The sequence below is a fragment of the Passer domesticus genome, chromosome 28 (assembly GCF_036417665.1).
Source record: "Passer domesticus isolate bPasDom1 chromosome 28, bPasDom1.hap1, whole genome shotgun sequence".
Lineage (NCBI taxonomy): Eukaryota > Metazoa > Chordata > Aves > Passeriformes > Passeridae > Passer > Passer domesticus.
This window is the reverse complement of record NC_087501.1, coordinates 4,682,244-4,706,392: the sequence shown is the minus strand read 5'-3', so window position 1 is coordinate 4,706,392 and position 24,149 is coordinate 4,682,244. Positions and strand designations below refer to the sequence as shown.

The 24,149-nt window shown below is 49.9% G+C and overlaps 1 protein-coding gene across 4 annotated transcripts in view; it reads right to left on the bottom strand.

Annotated features, from left to right (window-relative positions):
- DOCK5 (dedicator of cytokinesis 5) overlaps positions 1–24,149 on the bottom strand; it is an 80,547-nt gene that overhangs the window by 6,214 nt on the left and 50,184 nt on the right. For 2 of the 4 annotated variants that reach the window (XM_064400319.1, XM_064400318.1), the window contains exons 31-50: positions 23,993–24,093; positions 23,143–23,201; positions 22,524–22,678; positions 21,608–21,693; positions 20,200–20,356; positions 18,990–19,030; positions 18,804–18,894; positions 18,089–18,208; positions 16,998–17,087; positions 16,130–16,234; positions 14,734–14,875; positions 12,443–12,524; positions 12,166–12,250; positions 11,717–11,803; positions 11,114–11,290; positions 8,577–8,660; positions 8,041–8,178; positions 6,295–6,461; positions 4,739–4,916; positions 1,783–1,921 (exon numbers count right to left, since the gene is read on the bottom strand). In XM_064400319.1, coding sequence (XP_064256389.1) covers positions 1,783–1,921; positions 4,739–4,916; positions 6,295–6,461; positions 8,041–8,178; positions 8,577–8,660; positions 11,114–11,290; positions 11,717–11,803; positions 12,166–12,250; positions 12,443–12,524; positions 14,734–14,875; positions 16,130–16,234; positions 16,998–17,087; positions 18,089–18,208; positions 18,804–18,894; positions 18,990–19,030; positions 20,200–20,356; positions 21,608–21,693; positions 22,524–22,678; positions 23,143–23,201; positions 23,993–24,093 — 2,284 coding nt within the window. Of the gene's footprint in view, positions 1–1,782; positions 1,922–4,738; positions 4,917–6,294; positions 6,462–8,040; positions 8,179–8,576; positions 8,661–11,110; positions 11,291–11,716; positions 11,804–12,165; positions 12,251–12,442; positions 12,525–14,733; positions 14,876–16,129; positions 16,235–16,997; positions 17,088–18,088; positions 18,209–18,803; positions 18,895–18,989; positions 19,031–20,199; positions 20,357–21,607; positions 21,694–22,523; positions 22,679–23,142; positions 23,202–23,992; positions 24,094–24,149 lie in introns of those variants that run through there. The other 2 variants (XM_064400320.1, XR_010350942.1) reach the window with 2 other exon arrangements.

Genomic DNA, 24,149 nt, shown 5'->3' with positions numbered 1-24,149 from the left:
CAGATTCATTAAATACCCTGTGGTTTCCATCTGTGAGCAGCTCCCTGCCCCAGCACAGCCTGCCTGCATGGGCTGGGTCCCAGCTCAGTCCCCCAATGCCCTGAGAGTTTCCCCTTCCCCCAAGGGCTCTGAGCTGCCCCAGGGAGCAGCAAACTGCTTCCATCAGCACTTCTGGAGCGCTCCTGGGGCTGCCCCTCAGAACTCACTTTGATTTTAACTCCAGCTGATGAGGAGATAAAACCCAAACTTCAGAGGATTCCAGCAATTAAACCCTTGCTAAGGAGAAGAGAGAGGTTTTCCATTCCTTTCACAGATTTTTCTTCACAGTTCCTGAATTTGTTTCTGGTTGTCTCCCCAACTCATCCCTTGCCCTGGAAGGATTTTTTTTTTGTGTGTTCATCCTCTCAGGACAATTTCATGCTGGTTTAGATCATTATCTGCCCTGGATTCTGACTTGATACCCACATAGAGACAGCCAGGTCCTACCCAGGAACTTCTGTTCCTCTCAAAAAAGAGCAGCAGACTGGGAAATGCAGAAGCCAGGCAGTTCTAGGGGTGGAACTGCCCAGGGATTTTTATTTTTACCTTAAGCCACATTTAAATGTGCTGCACAATTAACTACAGAACTTCCTGAATATACAAGAAAGGGCTTTTTTTCCCCTCTTCTTTTCCAGATCAGATTATTGTGCTCTTTTACATTCAGCATATTTTTGAAACCTTTGAAATTATTAGTTTTGTTAATTCTGGAAAATAAATTCCATCTCCTTCAGGTGGAACATTTACAGCTGCATGTCCAAGCAGCAGAGCAAGCTCTCCTAGAACTCTCTGCCATGTGATGGGAGTTACTGTTCATTAATTAACAGACCCCTCAGGGCTTGCATTGATAATTTAGGCACAGAGCTGGTCACAAACACGGCGGGATCCCTGCAGTGCCCTCCTGGGATCCATGGAGATGCTGCTGCAGACCTGGCTGGTGATTCACAGCCAGCTACACTGACTGCACGTGCTGATTGCCCCAGGGTTTCATAAAAATTCAGAGAGTCAGGGGACAGGTGGGGTGGGAAGGACCTTAAATCCCATCCAGTGCCACCCCTGCCATGGCAGGGACCCCTCCCACTGTCCCAGGGTGCCCCAGCCTGGCCTTGGGCACTGCCAGGGATCCAGGGGTAGCCACAGCTGCTCTGGGAATTCCGTCCTCCCCACTCTCCCAGAGAGGCATTTCTCCCCAAAAATCCCATTTAACCCTGTCCTCTGGCAGTTTAAAACTGTTCCCCTGTATCCCATCACTCCACACCCCTGTGAAAAGTCCCTCCCCATCCTTCTTGTCCAGGTCAATACAGGAGAAAACAAGAAAGGAACTGAGAAACCCAGAAACTGTTCCCTGGAATTCCTGTTTACACTGCTTCAACAAGTGATGTGCAAGCCACAGATCTGATCTTTGATACCACAGCCAAATTCTGTTATCTGACAAAAATGATAACCCCTGTCTTCCTGGGAAACTGAGGCAGTGGGCACCTGGAATGCACTGGGGACAAGTGGGGCTCCAGAGGCAGCAGCTGGGGCTCAGCTCCCACTGCTTGTGCTCCAAACCCCTCTCTGTAAAATGGAACAGCAACACTGACCTCCAGAAACATTTTAAATGTATTTCCATGGAGGAAATCTTGATTTTTGAGACTTCCGAGAGCCCCGAGCTGCGATTGAACTCGGAGCAGCTCCTCCCCCCCAGCGTGTTCCCCCAGCAAACACAGAGCCACCCCCACCCTATCCCAGCACAGGACTTACTCTGGGTCCGGGGGGTCTTGGGGGTGATGGGGGGAGGGCTGCAGGTGCATTGCTGCAGCGAGGAGCCCGGCAGCAGGGTCAGCCTGTTGTCCCCCAGCTGCAGACTCTTGGGCCTCTGTGCCTTCCCTGCCGTGCCCTGCTGGAAAGAGACACAGGTGAGCACAGCCAGGTGACCCAGAGCTGTCACAGGGACACAGGTGAGCACAGCCAGGTGACCCAGAGCTGTCACAGTGACACAAACAGCAGGGGCACAGGTGAGCACAGCCAGGTAAATCAGAGCTGTCACAGGGACACAGGTGAGCACAGCCAGGTGACCCAGAGCTGTCACAGTGACACAAACACAGGCACAGAGAGCTGAGCACAGCCAGGTAAATCAGAGCTGGCACAGGGACACAAACAGCAGGGGCACAGGTGAGTACAGAGAGGTAAATCAGAGCTGTCAGTGACACAAACACAGGAACAGAGAGCTGAGCACAGCCAGGTAAATCAGAGCTGGCACAGGGACACAAACAGCAGGGGCACAGGTGAGTACAGAGAGGTAAATCAGAGCTGTCAGTGACACAAACACAGGAACAGAGAGCTGAGCACAGCCAGGTGACCCAGAGGTGTCACAGGGACACAGCTGAGCACAGCCAGGTGACCCAGAGGTGTCACAGTGACACAAACACAGGCACAGAGAGCTCAGCACAGCCAGCTGACCCAGAGGTGTCACAGGGACACAGGTGAGCACAGCCAGGTGACCCAGAGGTGTCAGTGACACAAACACAAGCACAGAGAGGAGAACAGCCAGGTAAATCAGAACTGTCAGGGACACAAACACAGGCACAGAGAGCTGAGCACAGCCACGTGACCCAGAGCTGTCAGTGTCACAAACACAGGCACAGAGAGGTGAACAGGAGTGAAAGCCCTGCCCTGCCCTGGCTGTGCCAAAGGCACCCTCTGTGCTGCCAGGACACAGCCCAGCTTCCCCTGGCACTTCCTGAGCAGCACTAAACTGCTTTTGATGGTAATGATTACTATTAATGTATTAGTTAATTGTATTCATTAGGGTGGGACGATGTCACACTGAAAAATTGCTGCAGTTCTGTGAATAACTCTGGAGGGGAGTGAAAGTGAACTCTTTCTAAGAAATAAAGACAAATAAAATTTTGGGTGCTGGTCAGGGCTGCTGGTATCCTCCAGCTCCTGAGGGCTGTGAAATGAGTCTATTTTAGGCTTTACAGAGCAAATCCTCTGCATTTAGGAATTTGCATCCACCTCCTTCCAGTGTCACATCCTTTGTGCTCTTCATTCAAACCACGAGGCCACCTCAGTGTGGCCCCAAAAGTCCAGTGCAGGAATGCTGGGGTCCTTTTCAATTTTAGTTCATAGCTTCCCAGAGCAGGCTGTCACCCAAACACGTCATTCAACTCTTTTTCAGAGGTCAGTTCTCCATCCCTGAGCAGCTCAGGATTTCTCTCTGCACAGAAGGGACCACACACTGGCAGATGTAGCACACAAAGCCCAGGCAGTCTTTGCTTCCCTCTGGCTTTCCAGCTCCCAAACAGCTCAGTCCAGAGCCCAGAAAATCCCTCTGTGCTACTCCTGCTCTCACTGGGGAGCCATGGAGCAGAGCAGCCATAAAAGCAGCTTTTCCTGGGCTTTGCAGCATCCTGAGGCAGGACTGGAACCCTGGATGGCTCCTTCCCTTCAGAGATATTGGGGATTTCATCCAACAGCAATTCCAGAGGCAGTGGGCCAGGCCTCCTGCAGCTCCAACATCCACAACCCCAATTTTCCTGGGCTGGAAATGCTGTCAGTACCAATGACAGCACCCTGGCACCACAGATCTCCTTCTTAGAAACACTCTGCAGCCTCCAAGTGCTGGCAGCATCCCTCAGAGCTGATGAGAACTCCTGAAAATGGATCAGCATCACCTGTTCCTGCCAGATTCAGCTGGGACTTGGGAGAGGAAAGGGAAACACAGGGATTTGTGTTTCTCGTTACTGTGAAAAATGAGCCTGAGCTAAATCAGATCAGCAACCAAGTTCAGTGAGATGAGGAGCACTGAAATACCAGGTGCCCAATTCTCTCAGCTTGAGGGTGCAGCACAGTTTTTACATCCATCAGGACAATATCCCTGGGTGTAACACAATTTTTGTATCCATCGGGACAATGTCCAAGGGTGCAACACAATTTTTGTGTCCATCAGGACAATATTTCAAGGTGTAACACAGCTTTTACATCCATCAGGACATCATCCCAGGGTGTAACAGTTTTTTACATCCATCAGGACAATGTCCCAGGGTGTAACACAGTTTTTACATCCATCAGGACAACACCCCAAGGTTGTACAGCTCTGCCTGTGGCTGAAACTCATCCCTGTGCTTTGGGTGATGACTCTGAACCCCACTGAGAGCCCTAAAGCCCAACAGCCTCTGCTCTGCTCCTCATCCCAGCTCTCTGGGGGGCACATCCTGGTTTATTCCTCATCAGTGACCACCCTGCCCTGCAGCAGAGCACAGCCTGGCAGATCCAGGTTCCCAGAGCTGGTGACTGAACCACCTTCTGCCAACTCCCTGATCCATCTAAGGGCTCTGCAGCCCACATTTGATTTGTGCAGTGCTGCTGCCCGAGAGCAGCTCAACATCTGGCTGGGCAGCTGGATCTGAGCAGGGGCTCCTTGCTCCAACCAAAACAGGGCTCTGCCCTTGTGCTGAGAGCAGCCCAGGGCTCAGCTCTGCTCAGCACCTCCTGCTCCCAGCCTGCACCTCCAGCCAGGCTGCAGTTGGGCCTGTGACAGGAATTTTCCAAATTAAAAAGAGAGAATTACTCAGATGACGGAGGCTTGTTGGTATTTGAACCCCTCCCACTGTTTAATGAGGCTCCCCCTGACCAGCATGGCTGAGAGCAGTGGAAACACTCAGCTCCTGCTGTGGTTTTATTATTGCTGTCATTATTCTGATGGGTTTCTTACCATTTTGGAAGTCAGTTCTGTTTCTGGCTCCTTCTCCACAATAACCTGAGACTTGCTAATGCTCCACTCCTTCCTCTTGAGTTTGCTAATCCTGTTGTCACCCTCGTCTTTCACAGGCAGCTCCTCAGCTCTGGAAGAGGTGGATATTCTCCTCTCCAAGAGAGGCTCCAGGGTGGATCTGTGGCCCAAAAGAGTGAGAAAAACATGAAACACGAGTCCATCAGACATGGAAAGGGCTGTTTGTTAAAAAGCTGTGATCTCAGTTTGTGTAAGGGATTGCTGTGAAAAAGTGAGGCAGGACCATGGATTTTTCAGAGGGATTTCTGCTGTTACCCCTGGAATTCTGAGTATGATGTGGTTTTTGTCCAAGGTAAAGTGTGATCTGCTTGCAGAGGGAGCAGAGCTGCAGTTCATGCTCAGCCATGAGTCTCACTGCCCTGGAGACTAAAATCACCTGAACTCTGGTTATGCCAGCTGTAAAGCCAATGGACAGACGAGTGACATCAGGGGATGTCCCCAGGTAACACTCCTGGGGACACGCCATGGATGCAGTGTAAACAGGGTGAAACAAGTGCTGTGTGTCTTATTCCCCTCCTGGCTGACCAAAATAAACCCCTTTGTGGTGCCTCACACCCTGTTTTCCTGGGAAACTGAGGCAGGGGCACCTGGAATGCACTGGGGACAAGTGGGGCTCCAGAGGCAGCAGCTGGGGCTCAGCTCCCACCGCTTGTGCTCCAAACCCCTGTCTGTAACATGGAACAGCAACACTGACCTCCAGAAACATTTTAAATGTATTTCCATGGAGGAAATCTTGATGTTCAGACCACCTGATTGTGGATGTGACAGTTTAGTCAGACAGAGAAAGCGAGATAAACTTTTCCAGGAATTGTTCTGGGGAGTTTTAATTCTTTCTCTCAGCCTTCTCAAAACAATCTTGCAGCTGGTGCTTTGAACAGCTGTTTTCTCATTAGATGTTTACCAAAGGTGTCTTCTTAATTAGCCAATGGTGTGAGGGGTGTTGATGAACTGACCAATCAGGCCCACCTGTATCAGGAGGGCGTATAAAATAATGGGTTTCTAATAAACTGGGATTAGCATTGTGAAGAGACCCAGGGCCCGTGTGTGCCTCACTCCTGATCCTGCCTACAGCACCTCCCCCTGCTGCCAACCAGTGCCAACCACTGCAAATCACTGCCAACCACTGCAAATCACTGCCAACCACTGCCAATTATTGCCAACCACCGCATATCACTTTCAACCACTGCCAGTCACTGTCAACCACTGCCAATTGTTGCCTGTCAGTGACAGTCACTGCCACTCAGTGCCAATCAGTGCCAGCCACTGTCAATCACTGCCAACCACTGCTAGCCACTGCCAATTGTTGCCAGTCAGTGACAGTCAATGTCAGTCATGGTCAATCACTGCCAGTCACTTTCAGCCACTGCCAGTCATTGTCAATCACTGCCAACCATTGCCAGTCATGGTCAATCACTGCGAATCACTGCCAAGCACTGCCCATCCCTGCCAACCATTGTCCATCCCTGCCAGTCACTGACCCGTCGGAGCCGGGCCTGGAGGAAGCGCTGTCGGACGAGGTGGACGAGGTGGAGGCCACCGAGGAGGCCATGGAGGTGACCGAGAGCCTCCTGAGGGTGGAGGACATGATGTAGGGCAGCACCACCGAGCCCGACCTGCTCGGCTTCCTGTCGGTCAGCGCCGGGGGCTGCGGGAGGGAGGGAACAGCGTCAGCAAGGAGGGAACCGCGGGAGCAAGGAGGGAACACTGAACACCCTGAGCAAGGAGGGAATGGTGGGAGCAAGGAGGGAACACTGAACACCCTGAGCAAGGAGGGAATGGTGGGAGCAAGGAGGGAACACTGAACACCCTGAGCAAGGAGGGAATGGTGGGAGCAAGGAGGGAACTGCGGGAGCAAGGAGGGAACACTGAACACCCTGAGCAAGGAGGGAACCGCGGGAGCAAGGAGGGAACACTGAACACCCTGAGCAAGGAGGGAATGGTGGGAGCAAGGAGGGAACACTGAACACCCTGAGCAAGGAGGGAATGGTGGGAGCAAGGAGGGAACACTGAACACCCTGAGCAAGGAGGGAATGGTGGGAGCAAGGAGGGAACACTGAACACCCTGAGCAAGGAGGGAATGGTGGGAGCAAGGAGGGAACACTGAACACCCTGAGCAAGGAGGGAACACTGAACACCCTGAGCAAGGAGGGAACTGCGGGAGCAAGGAGGGAACACTGAACACCCTGAGCAAGGAGGGAATGGTGGGAGCAAGGAGGGAACTGCAGGAGCAAGGAGGGAACACTGAACACCCTGAGCAAGGAGGGAATGGCGGGAGCAAGGAGGGAACAGAACAGCGGGAGCAAGGAGGGAACCATGGGAGCAAGGAGGGAACACTGAACACTGTGATCAAGGAGGGAGCAGTGTGAGCAAAGAAGGAACACCGTGAGCAAGGAGGGAACTGCCTGAGCATGGAGGGAACATCATGAGCAAGCAGCAGATCTGCAGCAAGCCTGGCTCTGCACAGGGCCTGGGCAGGCTGGGCCCAGGGCCTGACCCCAGGGCCACCAGGGTTACAACACCATGGGCCCTGCACAACCCCCAGGCTGGGGACAGAGCTGCTGGACACAGAAGGACCTGGGGGGACAGATGGACGCAGCTGGACATGAGCCCACGTGTGCCCACGTGCCAAAAAGGCCAAAGGCACCTGGGTGGGATCAGGAGCAGTGACCAGCAGGACCAGGGCAGGCACTGTCCCCTGGCAGCTGGGGAGGCCACACCTGGAGTGCTGTGTCCAGTTCTGGGTCCCCCAATTCAGGAAGGACATGGAGGGGCTGGGGGGAATCCAGGGCAGGGAACAGAGCTGGGGAAGGGGCTGGAGCACCAGGAGCTGGGAAAGGGGCTCAGCCTGGAGAAAAGGAGGCTCAGGGGGGACCTTGTGGCTCTGCACAGCTCCTGCCAGGAGGGGACAGCCAGGGGGTCGGGCTGTGCTCAGGGAACAGGGACAGGAGCAGAGGGAACGGCCTCAGGCTGGGCCAGGGCAGCTCAGGGTGGGCACAGCAAGAATTTCTGCATGGAAAGGGGGCTCAGGCCTGGATGGGGCACTCAGAGCTCTGGGCTGGGGAGAGGGTGGGCACTGGGCACAGCTGGGACTCCATGGTCTCAAAGCTCTTTCCCAACCCTGATGATTCTGGAATTCTGTGGCACCACCTCACACCCACCCATGGGTGGAAAAAGGAGAGTTGGGTTCCTCAGGGGCAAAACATGGAAAAAGCAGGTTCCCTCACCAGAGTTATGACCCCGTACTGCTTCTCCACCTTCCTCCTGAGCTCCCTGAAGCAGGCTGTGAGCCTCTCGTGCAGGGGCTTCAGCTGCTCCGTCAGCTTCTCGCCGTGGATCCGGATCCCCTCTGCCAGGAGGGGCATCTGAGGGAGGGTGGGAGGAAGGAGCAGAATGAGCTGCAGGAGCACAAACCAGCCCTCCTGCTCCCCAGGGTGCGAGTTCAACAGCTCAGATAAAAATAAAGGATTCAAATCAAAGAGTTTTGTGTTTGCAGAGGGGAAAATAAACAGTGACACAGCAAGGGAGCTGAGCTGCTGCCCCAGAGCTGCTGCCAGTGAGGGAACTCCAGGTGCTGAACAAACACCAACAATTTCCCCAGGCCAGGATGGATGCGATTTGGAGCAGCCTGGGATGGTGGGAGGTGTCCTGCCATGGCAGGGGTGGCACTGGATGGGCTTTAAGGTCCCTTCCCACCCAAACCAGGATTCCAGGATTCCCTCTTCCCTCTCCCAGTGCCTCCAGCTCATTCCCAATTCCATACCTGGATAGCAATTTGTTGCTTGAGCAGCTCAATTTTGTCTTGATCTTCAGGATGTTCTTGGAGATATTTCTCTGTGAAGAAGGCCTGGAAGCACAGAGAGAAGGTGACACAGGTGACACAGACCCTGCTTCCTCAGGCAGCTCTGAGGGGAAGATCCTTTAAAAGCAATTCACTGCCATTATTCCTCATATTAAACCCCAATTTTGCTGGCACCAAGCTGAGGGAAAAAGAACCAGGGTTATTTGTTGGGAAAAAGGAACAAACCCCACTTTTTTATTTTAAAAAATCACAGTTTTTTTCCTAGTGAAACACATGGAAAAACAGTTACTGCATCAGAATGATTTCCTCAGTCCTGATTCCCTTCTCACAAACCAGCGCTGATTTGAATAACTGAGGTTCCATCACTTCTACTTCTCACTTAAATGTGAGTGGCAGACCCAAAACCTCAAGTTCTGACTTCAAAAAAGCCTCTTTATTTTCCAGCAGTCAGTGCCCCACAGCACACAAGCAAAGCAGCTCCTGCTGCAATTTCCTTATTTCAGCCCCTAAATCCCTCGTTTTCACCTGGGGCTGGTTACAAAGATTCAGTAGAAATAAAGACCATGCTGGGATTTGGGCTCCCAGCTTCCTTCAACAAAGCACCTTTAGTCTCCACTTCTCCTGAGTTCACCTTTAATCAGCACAACCTGGTCTTGGTTTGAAATTGAACGAACACAAATCCACTTTCCTGGACTGAAAACTTAAATTTGTGCCAATTCCCATGATGTATCCCATTAAAATGGATCCCAATTCCTGCTCAGAATCTTTTTTTTTTCCTGGATAAACTGCCTAATAAGTTTTTCATTTGTCCCTCTGAGCTATTTCAGCCTCTGAGTATATTTTTTTTTACTTCTGTAAGACTGGACTGTGGTACAAGTTTATAGGGCTGTGGGTTTGATCCTGAACAGGATGGAGGTCAGCCTGGGAAAAGGCTGCTGGGTTGGTCCCAGAGGATTTTCCTTGAAAGTGCTTCATTATTGCAAGAGGAAAGATGTTTAAAAACCCCAGCTTTGGGTTTTGGCTACCATGAAACAATTAAAACTCAGATTTTAGCCGCCCACAAAAGCCAAATGTTCTGCACTGATCTGCAGCTGAAATAGGAAAATATGAACCAGAAATGAGTAGTTCCAGATGTGGCTGCAGAGATTTTGTGTTTTCTAGTTTTAACTGCTTTCCCACTTCTGTAATTCTAAACTTGATGTCAACCTTAATTCATAAAATGGGAGGATTCAGGGCCAAATTCAGCCCTGGCAAAGCATCCAAACTCCTCTGGAATCAGCAGAGTGAGACTCCAGATCAATCAGCCCCTCTCCCAATTAATTGTGCACCTCATTTCATGGGGCTGGGACACAGCTGAGGAGAATTAAAAGTGTTTTACCACATTCCCCTGCTTTGTGGAAACCAGCAGTGCTGGGGATTTCATCATTAGGTGGAGGGAATCAACAGCTGAAATTAAACATCACAAAAAAGAACAACCTACACGGCTCAAGTGAAGTCAGCTGAGTAAACCTGTACAGGAAATGCTGCTTTTTCCCTGAATCATTTGCTCTGTCACAAGACTCCAAAGACACAGGGGCTGCTGGCAAGAGGAAGCCTCTCCTGCCTTCTCATTCCCTGTTACTGCAGGGGGAAAGGCCAGGTTTGGGCTTTTCTGTTACCTGGGCTGCCCGAGCCCCTCTGTGCCCCACAAGGCAGGAGCAGCTTCTCATCCCTCTGCAAAGGAGGCCCAGAAGAGCTGGGTCCTGCCCTGCGAGCACTAAAGCTGAGCATTTCCACCTTGCAGTCAGAGCAAAACTCTGCTCTGTCCTCTCCTTCTCCTGCCTGAGCTCTGCACAGAGCCCCAGACAGGGCTGGGGCAGCAGGAGATGGAACTGGACCTGCCAGCTCCTGCCAGCCTTGCACACTGCAGGGTCCAGGAGCAGCTGCAGCTCAGAGCCTGCAGAGCTTTGGGCTGCAAGGGACTGCAGGGACCAGGGAGCTCCAAGCCCTGTCCAGCCTGGCCTTGGGATCGAATTCCCTCCCAGGGAACAATTCCTGCCCAATCTCCCATCCATCCCTGACTTCTGGCAGTGGAAGCCATTCCCTGTGTGCTGTCCCTCCATCCTTTGTCCCCAGTCCCTCTCCAGGGAATTCTGGAATGATTTCTGTTGGAAGGGACCTTAAAAGTCACCCAGTGCCAGCCCTGCCATGGCAGGGACATCTCCCACTGCCCCAGGGGGCTCCAGCCTGGCCTTGGGCACTGCCAGGGATCCAGGGGCAGCCCCAGCTGCTCTGGGAATTCCATCCCAGCCCCTCCCCACCCTCCCAGCCAGGAATTCCTTCCCAATATCCCATCCCTGTGTCCTGTCCCTCCATCCTTGTCCCCAGTCCCTCTCCATCTCTCCCGGAGCCCCTTCAGGCCCTGCAAGGGCTCTGAGCTCTCCCTGGAGCTTCTCCTCTCCAGGTGGCCACCCCAGCTGTCCCCGCCCTGCAGAGGGGCTCCCTGGAGGGGCCAGGACCTTCTCGTAGTTGGTGTAGCCCCCCATGACAGCGGGGTCCACGATGCCACTGAGCAGCATGGACAGGGGGTGCACGGGCAGGCTCCGGTCCCAGCCGTGCTGCTGGACAATGTTGGTGATCTTCTCATTGGTCAGCTCCATGGTTTCTATGGCATTCTCCAGGGGGCTGATCTCCTCCTGAGGGACAGAGGAAACAGAATGAACCTTCTTTAGAGGCACAGAATAAACCTTTCACACCTTCATGCAATTTTTAGGGAGAAATCCTTCTCTGTGAGGGGCGGGGAGGGGCTGGGAAGGAATTCCCAGGGAGCTGTGGCTGCCCCTGGATCCCTGGGAGTGTCCAAAGCCAGGCTGGAGCACCCTGGGACACTGGAAGGTGTCCCTGCCCATGGCAGAGGTGACACTGGATGATTTTAAGGTTGTCCCAACCCCAACCATTCCGGGATTCCATGGTTCTGTGATTTGTTTCTCTCCGCTGAGTGAGAAATTAAATCATTTGCTTTATCTGTGCCACATCCAGCAGTGCAAGGACTGGCATTCCCAGGTGCTCAAGGCTTGGTCCATGAGGGATTGGAGAGGATGCAGCCCCCGTGCAGAACTCACCGTTGTGACCTGTTTGACCTCAAACCACTTGAGGATGCCTGGGAATGAATAAGCTGTGGTGTAGGTTGTCCTTTCTATCCACATGTTCTGGTCAGAGAAGGGAAAAAAGACATCTGAGGTGTAAGGAAAATACTGGCCTTGCAACTGAACTCTCTCCTGAGTGGAATGAGGTTTCCAGAAGAAGCTGTGGAGCTCAGCCATGCCCGCCTCCCTCATGGGAGGGACCCCCATGCTGGGCTCACCCAGCAGCACACTGCTGGTTCTGGTGGGGGCTGAATGCTCCAGCTCCAGCCGTGGAGCCCCCTGGCATCACCCCCAGCTTCAGGTGGAGCCTGCAATGCCCTTTGTGTCTCCTTTCTCATCCCCAACCTCTGGTCACAGGGAGAAGGAAAAGGTGACAGCTTGCTCAAAATGCCATCCACAAACCAAACAAAAGGCAAAGGACTCACAGCAAACTCGTTGTCTGGATCTTTCTCTCCTTTCCTGACAGGTCTGGAGTGAGTGAACTGCTGCACCTCGTTGGCTCTGTAGTAGCTGGGAAGAAGCAGAGTAAAAAGGTGATTTTCCTCACCTCCCATCCTCCTCACAAAAATGTTCAAGTGTTTCCTCACAGTTTGTGGGGAGGAATTTACATAATTTACACAAGACACAAAGGCACAGCAGCTTGTGCCCAAGTTAGTGGGGAAAACACACACAAAATGTTGAGGGAGAAGAAAAATAAATTACTTTAAGATCTGTTCAGGAACAGGTTTATCTTTGTAATTAGGTGGCAGGTTCATCACAGGCTTCACAATGAAGCACTGCACATCTGAGCAGCTCTGGTTAAGGATGGAAAACTAGGAATCCTTTTGGGAAAACAGGAGAGGGAGACAAAAACCCTTCCTGTTTCCATTGTCAGGCTTTTCCACAAATCCCTGTGCTCTCATTAAGTATTTTTCTTCAAACCTGACTAATTCACCACAAATCACAGGCATTATGTTGCACCTTGCAGTTTGTAGGCTCCTTGTGAATTAAAAACCCCAAAAGAAAAGGACTTTACAAATAATAATCCCAGAATGGCTTGGCTTGGAAAGGACCTTGAAATTCATCCAGTGCCATGGACAGGGACACCTTCCACTGCCCCAGGGTGCTCCAGCCTGGCCTTGGGCACTTCCAGGTGCTGAAATTCCCTGAAAATGCTTGGGAATCCTCAGCACCACTGATTTCTACTTTGGGAGACAAGAAAAAAGGCAGCAAGGCTCTGCAGGAGGCTCTGTGGATGCGTGTGGCTCTTCTCTCACCCCACAGTTATTTATCAGAGGCTGCTGCTCCTTCCCTCCCACTTTTTAGATTCATGAAGCCAACTGAACAAAGGAATTGCTTCCACTCAGCTTTTGTACCTGTGAATAATGACAGGCATTGAAAAGATCCCAGGAATTGCATCCCCAAGCACAACATCTTTCCAAAATTCTGCTCTAAGGACTGTGCTGAGGCTTTACAGGAGCAAAACCCTGGCTGGAAAAGCACAGCTTAGCCAATCTGACCCATCAGGAGATGGTTTCTGTGAATGCCCTGCCCTCTGAAGTGGCAGTGTTCCAGTGGGGGGTTCAGGCAGCCCCCACACATCCTTTAATTCACTGAGGCAGCTCTGAAGAGCATTTTGAGAGCCAAAGTCACCCTGGCTGCAGTGAGGAGCCAGCTGGCCCCCAAAGCACAGAGGCAGGGGAGCTGGGAGCCCTGCTGAGCCCCTGCACAGCCCCCTGTGCTCAGCTGCTGGGGCTGGGCTGCTCTGGGTGCAGGGAACCCTGAGGCTCAGCACAGCTCACCTGGCAGCCCCAGCACATCACCACCAAAAGAAGAACGAGGTATTCTGTCACAAAAGAGCAAAAAACTGCCTAAAGAAATAAAACAGAGCCTGAGGCAAAGGAGGTTCAAGGAGCCTGGAAGTAAAATCAGCCCCAGGAGCAGCAAGGTCTGCCTAAGACAACAGAGATCAGGGCACTCCTCGTGTCAGGAGGTGTTTGTGGAGTGCAGGGAGATGCTGTCCCACATCCAAGCCCTGCAGCTGCTCCCCTCATCCCAGGGCTGTGCCAGAGCCCCGGAACCCAACACCCCCAAACCTTGGGGACGGTTCAGATCTGCCTCCAAACTCTGCAGCTCGGGCTCACCCGAGCCAGGAACATCACAACAAACACAAACAGATGCAAAGGAAGCAGCTGAAACAAAGCAGCAACAGAAGAGGCATTTTTGATACCAAGTTTGATCTTGAATGGATTTTAATTTCCTCTGTGGATTCAGTGCTTGGCAGGAGCATTGCTCAGGAAGCATCTGCTCTCACTGCCTGGGCTGGGCCTTTGTGCACAGGGTTGGAGGGCCAAAATGGACCTTCAGATTCCTCAGCCTGGCCTGCTGAGCACAGGCTGGAAGCCCAGGACTTGGCTCTCCTGGAGCCACTGGCAGCAATCTGGAGCATCTCCACTGGCTCCCACTCACAACTCAGAGGATCTTAAGCCTGGTGGGGAGCTTGGGACACAGCTTGGAGTCCCACCAGCAAGGAGAAAAATAAGAATTAAAAAATAGTAAGGGCTCTGCATCCAACAACTTTTAGTGACTTAATCACTTCACACTTCTTACAAAGGGACTTCCAGGGAAAAACACACAAACCCCAGCACTTCATAATGCCAATGGACTGCAAGGAAGAAGGGAGTACCCTTCACTTTTCACAGCCTGCATTTCCCATCTTTCAGCCACAATACCCAGCTGGGTCCCACCATGGCCAGAGCAGCCAGCACCACCTGAGTGAGAACACAGGAAACCCTCCCTGGTCTGTTGCTCACCCTGACAGTAACTTGTTTAACTCTGACAGCCTCAAACAGCCTTTAAATCCACCCTTACAACCCTGGCTAGCCCCATTTTCATGCCCAGTGCCTGCCTCCACACCCCCCTGAAGCAATAATCCCCTCACTGCCCATTCCTGCTGTTCACCAGGGAACAGGGAGCTCTGGGGTGTGCCAAGATGCCCCAAACCCAAAAGATACACTGTTTGGGGGAAGCCTTGATCTCCTCTGCTGGAGGGGCTGTGCTGGTCATCTTCTCAGCACTGGGGAACTGGGTCAGCAGCTTCAGGTTGAAATCCTCCCTCCGCTCGTACTCTTTGCCACGGTAGATGAAAATCTTATTCTGTGGGCAGAGAAGAAAAAGGGAATTACAATTCAACAAAGCAGTGGGACAGAGCTTCCCAAACCCCCCAGAGCTGGTTTATGGGAAGGGTTGACCAGCTGGACAGAAGAGGTGAGGGAAGGAATGAGGGCACAGCAACTCCTGGGAGCCAGGCCTGGCAAGGGGAACCTCAGATTTATCTAAAAAATCCATTGCTCCACAGAGAATCATCAAACAGAGCTGGAAAGGAGCTTTTAAAGGCCACCTGCAGTGAGCAGGGACACCCTGAAACAGGTGGGGCTGTCCACACAAACACAAACCAGAGCCATGGGCTGCTCACACCTCCCAGCACAGCAATCTCAGCCAGGGGCTGGTTTTTAGTACCAGAATAAATGTGCTGGGACATTCTTAACTCCAGGGACCTGCCTGCTGCCTGCCAGCCCCGGTGTGAGCTCCCTGAGGGATGGCCCTGGGCACAGGTGGGAATTTCACCCCAGTGCCATTCCTGACCAGCAGCACCCACAGTGCCAGCCCTGGCAGGTCTGGTCACACACCCAACACCAGACCATGGCCAAACATCTCCCACCTGGCAGTGCTTTCAGGAAGGGATGGATTCCAAAACGTGGCCTGGAGTTGAAATCCCTCCATGCCATCTCCTTTCACAGTTCTAACTTAACATTCTTCTCTTTTTTTAAGCTTGGCTTCCACTGAAGACCAGAGCTTCAAACAGCTCCAGTCTGAGAAGGTAAAATGGCCCTGAATTTTAAGTAAGAGAAATATTTTCAGCCTTGCTGGCCCTGGATCTGAGTCATTCCTGTCCTCCACACAGATCCAGCAGTGCTCAGCACCTTTGCCCTTGAATTCTTCTGTGTGGGACAAACTCTCCCTGACCACTGGAATAATCTCTGTCCTGAAAATTCGGTTGATTGAGGCTGAAAAGCAATGGGATAAATTAAATTCTTCACAGGCTGAATATTTTCTAACAGCAAGAATCACATTTCAGAAGGAGCACAAATACAGAAGATAAATTCTGCTTAAATCCATAGAAGAACAGATCAATAATCTAAAAAACGTCTTGTAACACCCAGACTCCACTCGAGCTGCTAACACACCAAATTTCACCTCTGACTTGACTCTTTTTAGACACTGAAACACTCCTAGGATTTAGATCTGTCAGTGCCACTGAAAGGAAAAGGAGTCTGGCACTGAATTTTCTTGGAAGCTCTGCAGAAGTTGTGACTTTTAGGCAGAAGCTGAGTGGGGAAGGATCCTTACCCGCAGGAAAGAGGGAAAACCCTGCCCATAGTACCCAACAGCAAAGTACTCGGGCTGAGGTCTCATGGCCTTCATGATGTTCTCATAAAAAGTTGCTCTTTTTTTCTGGAAAAGAAAACAACAGCACACTTTCACTTTGGAATACTCCAGGGCATTGCCAGCTGACATTCCCAGGGACAATTCCTGATCTCTGAGCTCTGCCCTCAGAACACACTTCACAACTGCTTTTTGATGCAGTCTCATCCTTATCCATTTACTTGATTAAATATTTGCTTTGTCTGGGCCAGAACCAACTTCATTTCCTGCTCTGCAGACATGAGAACAATGCCACGGCTTTAGGATTCCAGAAGGATATTTGAAATCCTTCACTAGGGGAAAACAAATTAAATACAACTATATTTTGAAAGAGAGCAGTCACAAATGGTGACAAATGTCAGAGAACTGGCAGAAATAAAACTGGGCACATGATTCTGCTGTGAAAGAACATAAAGACCATCTGGTTCCAGCCTTAACCACTAAAAAGCAGAATTCAGAGCCAAGAGGATTCTCTAGCTCTGTGTTTATGCCCAGCAGTTTTACCACAGAAATAACAAGGTGATGAGATTTATGGAGCCTGAAAAAACACCCTAGTTGTTACTTCATTTGGTTAAGATCAAGAATTCTAAACATCTGCACATGGTATTATCATGCTAATTAGGAGGTGAAAAGACACTGTGAAAATATTTATTCTACTACTAACCTTTACAAAGCCATGGGGTTAACTTGGTTTGTTTGTCTTCAACATACATTTATTTTAGGCTTATCCTGCTTGAACAGTATTAATTTAAGCAGTCAGCAGCCTGCTGGATATGGAGGAAGAAAGCCTTACCAGGAGATTACCAAGTCCCTCGTAGTCAAAGACCTTGTTCTCATACATGTCAGCCAGCTCCTTGCTCAGCTGAATGGCTTTTTCCCACATCTCCACAGAGGGTGAGGACAGGCAGGAGGGGGAAGAAGAGCACAAGCAACATGAAAGGCTCAGTTAAAAGCCTTCATTAGCACAGATAGGTAAATAAAAACGCAGCTGATTTTAATTCAGGCACTGCTTTCATGCTCCGCCAGCTTTCCCTCAGACTCTGCTGTGCATCTGGGGTTTTTTTGCAGGGATTATTACAGTCATACAGATCTTGTGATTTGGAGATCTGAGAGTGATTTATAAAGCCAGGTCTCCACTGAGGTCCTGGCAGGACAGACTGAGGCACTGGGAGGAGGAAGGAATGGTCTGAACAGCAGAGAGAGAAGCACAGGTGGTCTCCTCTTGGACAGGGGTTCCTTGGCTTTGTAACTCACCATGGAATCATGGAATTTGGGTGGAAAGGGACCTCAAAGCCCAGTGCCACCCCTGCCATGGTCAGGGACACCTCCCACTGTCCCAGAGTGCTCCAGCCTGGCCCTGGCCCCTTCCAGGGATCCAGGGGCAGCCACAGCTGCTCTGGGAACTCCACTCCAGCCCCTCCCAGAGAGGAATTCCTTCCCAAGATCCCATCTAAATTTCCCTGATTTCAGCTCAAAGCCAGTCAGGCTGGCAGAACTCTCTCCCCAAGGTGCAGCTCCCAGGGTCAGTGTCAGCCTCTCTCCCTGCAAGCCCAAAACCTTGGGAGGTTTTGGGAGCCCCTCCCAGGGGAAGGAAGGAAAACACCTGCCCTGCTCTACCCAGAACCTTGAACAGCTTCACCTTCCAGACACTCTTTGGCAATACAGAAATAGGATTTAAATATCTCCAGACAAACACGTGTCCTGCTGATGGCAGAGCTGGGATCCCTGTCAGAAACCCAGCCTGGTGTGGAACCACATCTGCTTTTCAACCCCAGCCTGCACCAACCACTGAGCCAAGAACTCACCAGCAAGGAAATCCTAAATCCACCCCAAAGGGAATCTGCCACGGCAGGGCCTGCTGCAGGAGCAGGGCGAGACACTCACCTTGCCCCTGTCGAAGAAGGAGATGATCTCCTGGTAGAGCTTCTCCTTGAGCTCCTGCTGGGAGTACACGCAGTAGGAGTCCCTCTGCAGCAGGTGAGGGACACAGGGCTTCTCTGACCACTGCGACAGGGCAGAAGGCAACGGTGAACAACTGGAACCCTCCCAGACAAATCCTCACAGGGTGACTCAAACCAAATCCCTCACGGAGGCAAAGGGAGGGATAGAAACCTGAGACATTCTGGCAGGGATGTACACCTGAGACATTCTGGCAGGGATGTAAACCTGAGACATTCTGGCAGGAATATAAACCTGATACATTCTCTCCCAGCTCACTGCAGCAGGAGCACGCAACAAACTGATGCTAATAATGACTTTTCCTCTACTATTATTATTATTATTATTATTATTATTATTATTATTATTATTATTAAATTATACAACTTATTTGATATATTTTATAATATAAAATTATTATATATGTATATAACACATGATTATTTATACCTCATATATCATTACATATACAACTACATAATTTCATAGATATCATTATATATATCATAGTTATAACTATTTTGCTGTGGAATCCCCAAGACTGTGAAGCCCCTCAATGACCACTGGTACCTACATATTCAAAGACCCATCAAAAGCAGAAAAAGAAACGCTTTGGTTATTCTGAGCTGTCTGTGCCCCAGGAATGCCAAGCCCTGCATACCTGGAGCAGCTCAGCATGCAGCAGCAGGGTGTAGGCAGCCTCTGTGAAGTTCTCACAGTCTGTGTGCAGGTCCCTGAGCTTGTACAGGTACCTGAGCAAAGCAAAGGCAGTTCCTTGGAGTGCAGGACTCTGCACCCAGGGAGCTCTGAGGGACAGAGCTGCCTCAGGCTCAAGGACACGGCCTACCTGATGTAAATGTCCTCTCGCTTCTTCTCCTTGTAGAAATTCTGCCAACAAGAGGAAAGTCAAACATTGGCAATGCAGAGCACCCCAGATTTCAGAATCATCTCCAGACAAGTAACCTGAGCAGCAGTTTTAGGCAGTTCAGGGATATTTGCTGTCATTTTGGCTGGATGGTGGATCCATCCCTGGGACCAGCCCTTCACATCACAGGGGCACCAGCACCTCCAAAAAGGGACAAATCAGAGAATTCCCTTGTCTAAAGTGATACAGGCTCTTTGCAGGGCCACAGGGATGCCAGCCACCAGCCTGGCACCTTCTCTGCCTGGGTTCCAGGGCTCCAGACTGGGGGATCAAGGATTTGACTTTGGACTGTCCATCTTTCTGTGATTATAGCTCCAGAGCCTGACTTGAGCACACCATTAACCAAAAATGGCAGGAGGAAGTCATTAAAATCCTCCTCCAGATCAAAAATAATCCCAGGGGAGTCTAGAAAAGCCCAGGGGAGGTGCCCAAAGCCTGGGGGAGGGGTCCCCAGCCTGGGGAGAGGTTCCCAGCTCGGGTGATGAGTCCCCAAAGCCCAGGGAGCTGTCCCCGGCCCAGGGCCGTGTGCCCAGCCCAGTTGAGCTGTCCCCAGCCCAGAGGAGCTGTCCCCAGAGCCCACATGAGCTGTCCCCAGCCCAGGGAGCTGTCCCCAGCCCAGATGAGCTGTCCCCAGAGCCAGATGAGCTGTCCCCAGCCCAGGGAGCTGTCCCCAGCCCAGGGCCGTGTCCCCAGAGCCCAGGGAGCTGTCCCCAGCCCAGGGCCGTGTCCCCAGAGCCCAGGGAGCTGTCCCCAGCCCAGGGCCGTGTCCCCAGAGCCCAGGGAGCTGTCCCCAGCCCAGGGCCGTGTCCCCAGAGCCAGATGAGTTGTCCCAAGCCCACATGAGCTGTCCCCAGCCCAGCTGAGCTGTCCCCAGCCCAGAGCCGTGTCCCCAGCCCAGCTGAGCCGTCCCCAGCCCAGGGCCATGTCCCCAGAGCCCAGGGAGCTGTCCCCAGCCCTGGGCCATGTCCCCAGAGCCCAGGGAGCTGTCCCCAGCCCTGGGCCATGTCCCCAGAGCCCAGGGAGCTGTCCCCAGCCCAGCTGAGCCGTCCCCAGCCCAGGGCCGTGTCCCCAGAGCCCAGAGGAGCTGTCCCCACAGCCCAGCTGAGCCGTCCCCAGCCCAGGGCCCCCGTACCAGCACGTTGACGGTGCAGCTCATGCGGTTCTCCTTGCTCTCGTCGTGCATGATGGTCCTGTAGTCCAGCAGGTTCTCCAGGAGGCTGCTGACCAGCAGGGCAAACACCTCTCCCGGGGCTGCCAGGTACTTGTGCTTCCTGCAGTGCTCCAGCAGCCTGCAGGACACAGCAGTGCTCAGCTGCCCCCGTGCTGCTGAGCGGGGTTTGGGGTGAATTCCCCAAAAACTCAGCATTTCCCCCAGGGCTGCACAGCCACACCTGAGACAGCCAGCTCAGGCAGCGCTTGCTGGTCAAAAAATGGACTTTTTGTTGCTAAAAGGTCCAGTTTTGCTTTAACTTTGAGCTTTTGAATCCTTTGAACTGAGTATTCTGTACCTTGATGTTACTGCTTGCTCAGCACTGCTGCATTCATGCACAGGAAATGAAGGCAGTAAATGGCCATAAAGCAATCTTTCCCAGAAGTACCAGATTACATTAGAGCAGATTAGAGTAAAACAAGCATTTCATACTTTTTTTGTCACTAAAATTCTTCTTTAGAATTAGATGAGTCTGCTGATTACATGGAATACTCTTATAGCAATCTTAAAAAATATATGGCAGATTCATTACTCGATAATTTTCAAAAATTACCCAATTACTTTCCACATGCAGCCCCCTGCCCAGTTTGGCAGCTGACTCTGAATTCCATCTCCAGTTTAGGGCAGTTAAGTGCAGAATAAACCCCTCATTTTAGGGCAATCAGCCCCAGAACACCTGCACAGCACTGAGATCACTGCACCTGCAGCAGCTTCCTGGAATAATTAATGAATTAGGGCTTCTTTGCATTGGGAAAGCAGCCCAATAAAGTGTGAAAAATATATAATACATATAAAAACTATATATATAATATATAATATATTTTATATAATTCTATATACTATATCAAATATATTAATATAAATAATATATAATATGAATTAACATAAAATATATAATAGCATATAATCTAAAATAATAATAATTTATATTAAGATTTATTAATACAACTATTATCATTATTATAATTTATAATATATAATACATAAATTAATATATATAATATAATGTATAATATAGAAATAATATATAGAACATATATAATATAAAACATGTGAAATATAAATAATATATGGAATATGAAATAATATGTAAGTATAATATATTGACATAATATATATAATATAAAGTAATATAAACTATCTAAGATATATATAATATAGCAATAATATAAAATAATGTAACTATATAATCTATAAATAATATCTAATATAAAATAGTATAGAAATATATCATATATAAAATATAAAATAATAAAAATACATCATGTACAAACAATACATATAATATAAAAGATATAAAAGGAGTCTCCAGGTGCTCTATAAAACTCACAGTTTCTCCAGCAGGACCTTGTACTGCTCATCCCCTCGGCCCCCCTCCACCTCCTGGTCCAGCCTGGTGATCAGCTCATTCTCAAACTGGAAAGGCAAAACCAGACCCTCAGTGACACAGAGAGCAGGAGCAGGGCTGGCCCTGGGGGGCTCCTGAGCCCCCCCAGCACACGCTGCCTTTGCAGGCCAGGGTCAGGCTGTGCTCAGGGCTCAATAAAAGGATAAAAACCCAAACTGCAGGATTGGAGTGAGGAAATGCAATCCTCCCTCTCTCACCCCACACAGCTCTGGTGGAACTGAACCACCACACAATCCTGGTATCTGACTGCCCAGAAAAAGGCTCTTGTGGGGATGGACGTTGTTATTCTAAAGGTAAATAAAGCTAAAATGACATTTTAGACCCTCTGAGGGCCTCCAAACTCTTCACAGTTCAGAGGTGAGCATTGACAGCTCTGCAAATGCAGGGAAGGGTGAAAAAAAAGGGAATTCAGGGATTATCAAAGTCATGGAAAGGCTCAGTCAGGACAGAGCTGCAATGTCCTGAACCCTACAAACCACAGGGACTTCCCAAGGAGTTTGGCACAATTTTGGGTAGGATTTTTTTTATTTTTTTAAAGTATTCTATTTTTCTTTTACACTATGGACAATGTGGAACATTTGTAGTGAAGATACCAGTATTGTGAGCATATTGCAAATACAAGTATTATAGTGTACTTATACATATATATTATTTCATATACATATTATTTTATAGTAATATATAATGAATATACAATTACATGGTGTATAATAATTTTATATATGTTAAAATACTGTGTCTTTTTACATACTGTACATATATTTCATATTATATTGCACTGAATATCTATCTATATATTGTATTATTATATATATGGGTTATATCTGGCATCCCTTACCATGTGGAAGTTCCCGTTCCCACTGAAGTTGAACTCACACTGCATCATGTCAAAAAAGATGGGAATTGTTGCTTTCCTCAGCTCAGGCTCTGGGACCAGGGTCACCTCCAGGATTGGCCCCACCATTGCTGGGATGAATTTTATTTTGTGGGGACCTGCAAGAAATTTAAAGTCAAATACATCCAGTGGCAGGATTTGGATTTCCCAATGTTTAAGCACATTATTCACACAACAAATGCTCTGCTCAGAATGTAGATTTTACGTGGATGTTACTTAAGGAAGAATTAACAGGTTACAGCTCCAAAATTCAGGAACAGCCCAAGGAAATGATTGAGCTGAATTGTAAATCACAAAAAAAGGCTCTCTGAAAAATCCCACTCATCCTTTACATGGCAAAATATCCTTTGGAGGGAATCTAAGAAATTATCTCAGCAGCTGATGTGAGGAGAAAATCAGCTTTTCCAGTTATTCACAGAAAAAAAGGGGTTTTTGTGTGCTGAAACAGCTGAACTATAAGTGCATTTCTCCACATTAAACACGTGCAGCTTTTATAAGGAAATAAGGATTTGAAAGCCAGCTTGAGAGCTGGAATAAAGAGAATTCTTTAGCTGGAACTCACCCAGGTTATACCACATATCCCTGATTTTGAAGCCGATTTCTTTCCTCATGTCCCCATACCTAAGAAAGCATTAAAAGGAAGAGATGAAAAGGCCCAAGCACAGAAATGGTCCTGGGACTGCTGCTGAAGGAGTGAGTGGCAAAGCCACAAATGACCACGGCTCCCTCTCACAGGGCACCGCAGACTGCTGAGAGCAGAATTTCCTGGGAATTCAGATTTCCTGGAAGCTGCAGCCCTTCTGCTTCCTGCAATTCCACCCCACTTGGGTTGGGTTTGGGTGTTTTTTCCTAAAGCTTTAACCTCTGACATCAAGGTAATGCAAAAAGATTTCATTATCAGGCTTCTTCAAGCCACTTCTGCAGAAAAAAGGGACAAATCATAACAAAAGTCTGCATCAAGATGCTCAGAGATACCCAGGCACACAATTCCAAGGAATGAGGAGGTAAAAGCTGCTCAGTGACTAAACATTGCTGCTTTGGGGCTATGAATGGCTCTGAAAAGAAGAAAAGTAAAAGGTGGGGGACTAAAAAGCTGGAGGGCTTTTAGGAATCCTCTGACCTACCTTCCATAAAGGCTGAGGAATTGCCTAAGGGCATTTTGGGAATCATGACAACCTTTCCATTCCAGACCTTCCAGTGGAGACACTCCTGGCAAGGCCCTGCAACAGCTCGAGATCTGCCTGACCAAACTTCAAACAGCCCTGATTTACAGCCCTGACCTTATCCTGGTCACTCCTTTATCACAGTGCCTTAATCAGCATTTCCACAGCGCCTCCTCCCACCCTGGGGGTGTCTGGAACAGCCCAAAAGGAGCCTCCTGACAGCAGAAAGGGCCTGAGATGGGAACTCACTTCTTGATGATTTTGTTGCGCTTGGCCTGGGAGAAGGTCTCCAGCTGGAGGGACTCGTGAGTGAGGAAGGCCACGGCCAAGTGGAAATAGTTATTCCAGAGCTGGGGGAGAGAAAGAAGATTAAAATGGGAGGATACAAAGGAAAAGCAAGAGCAGG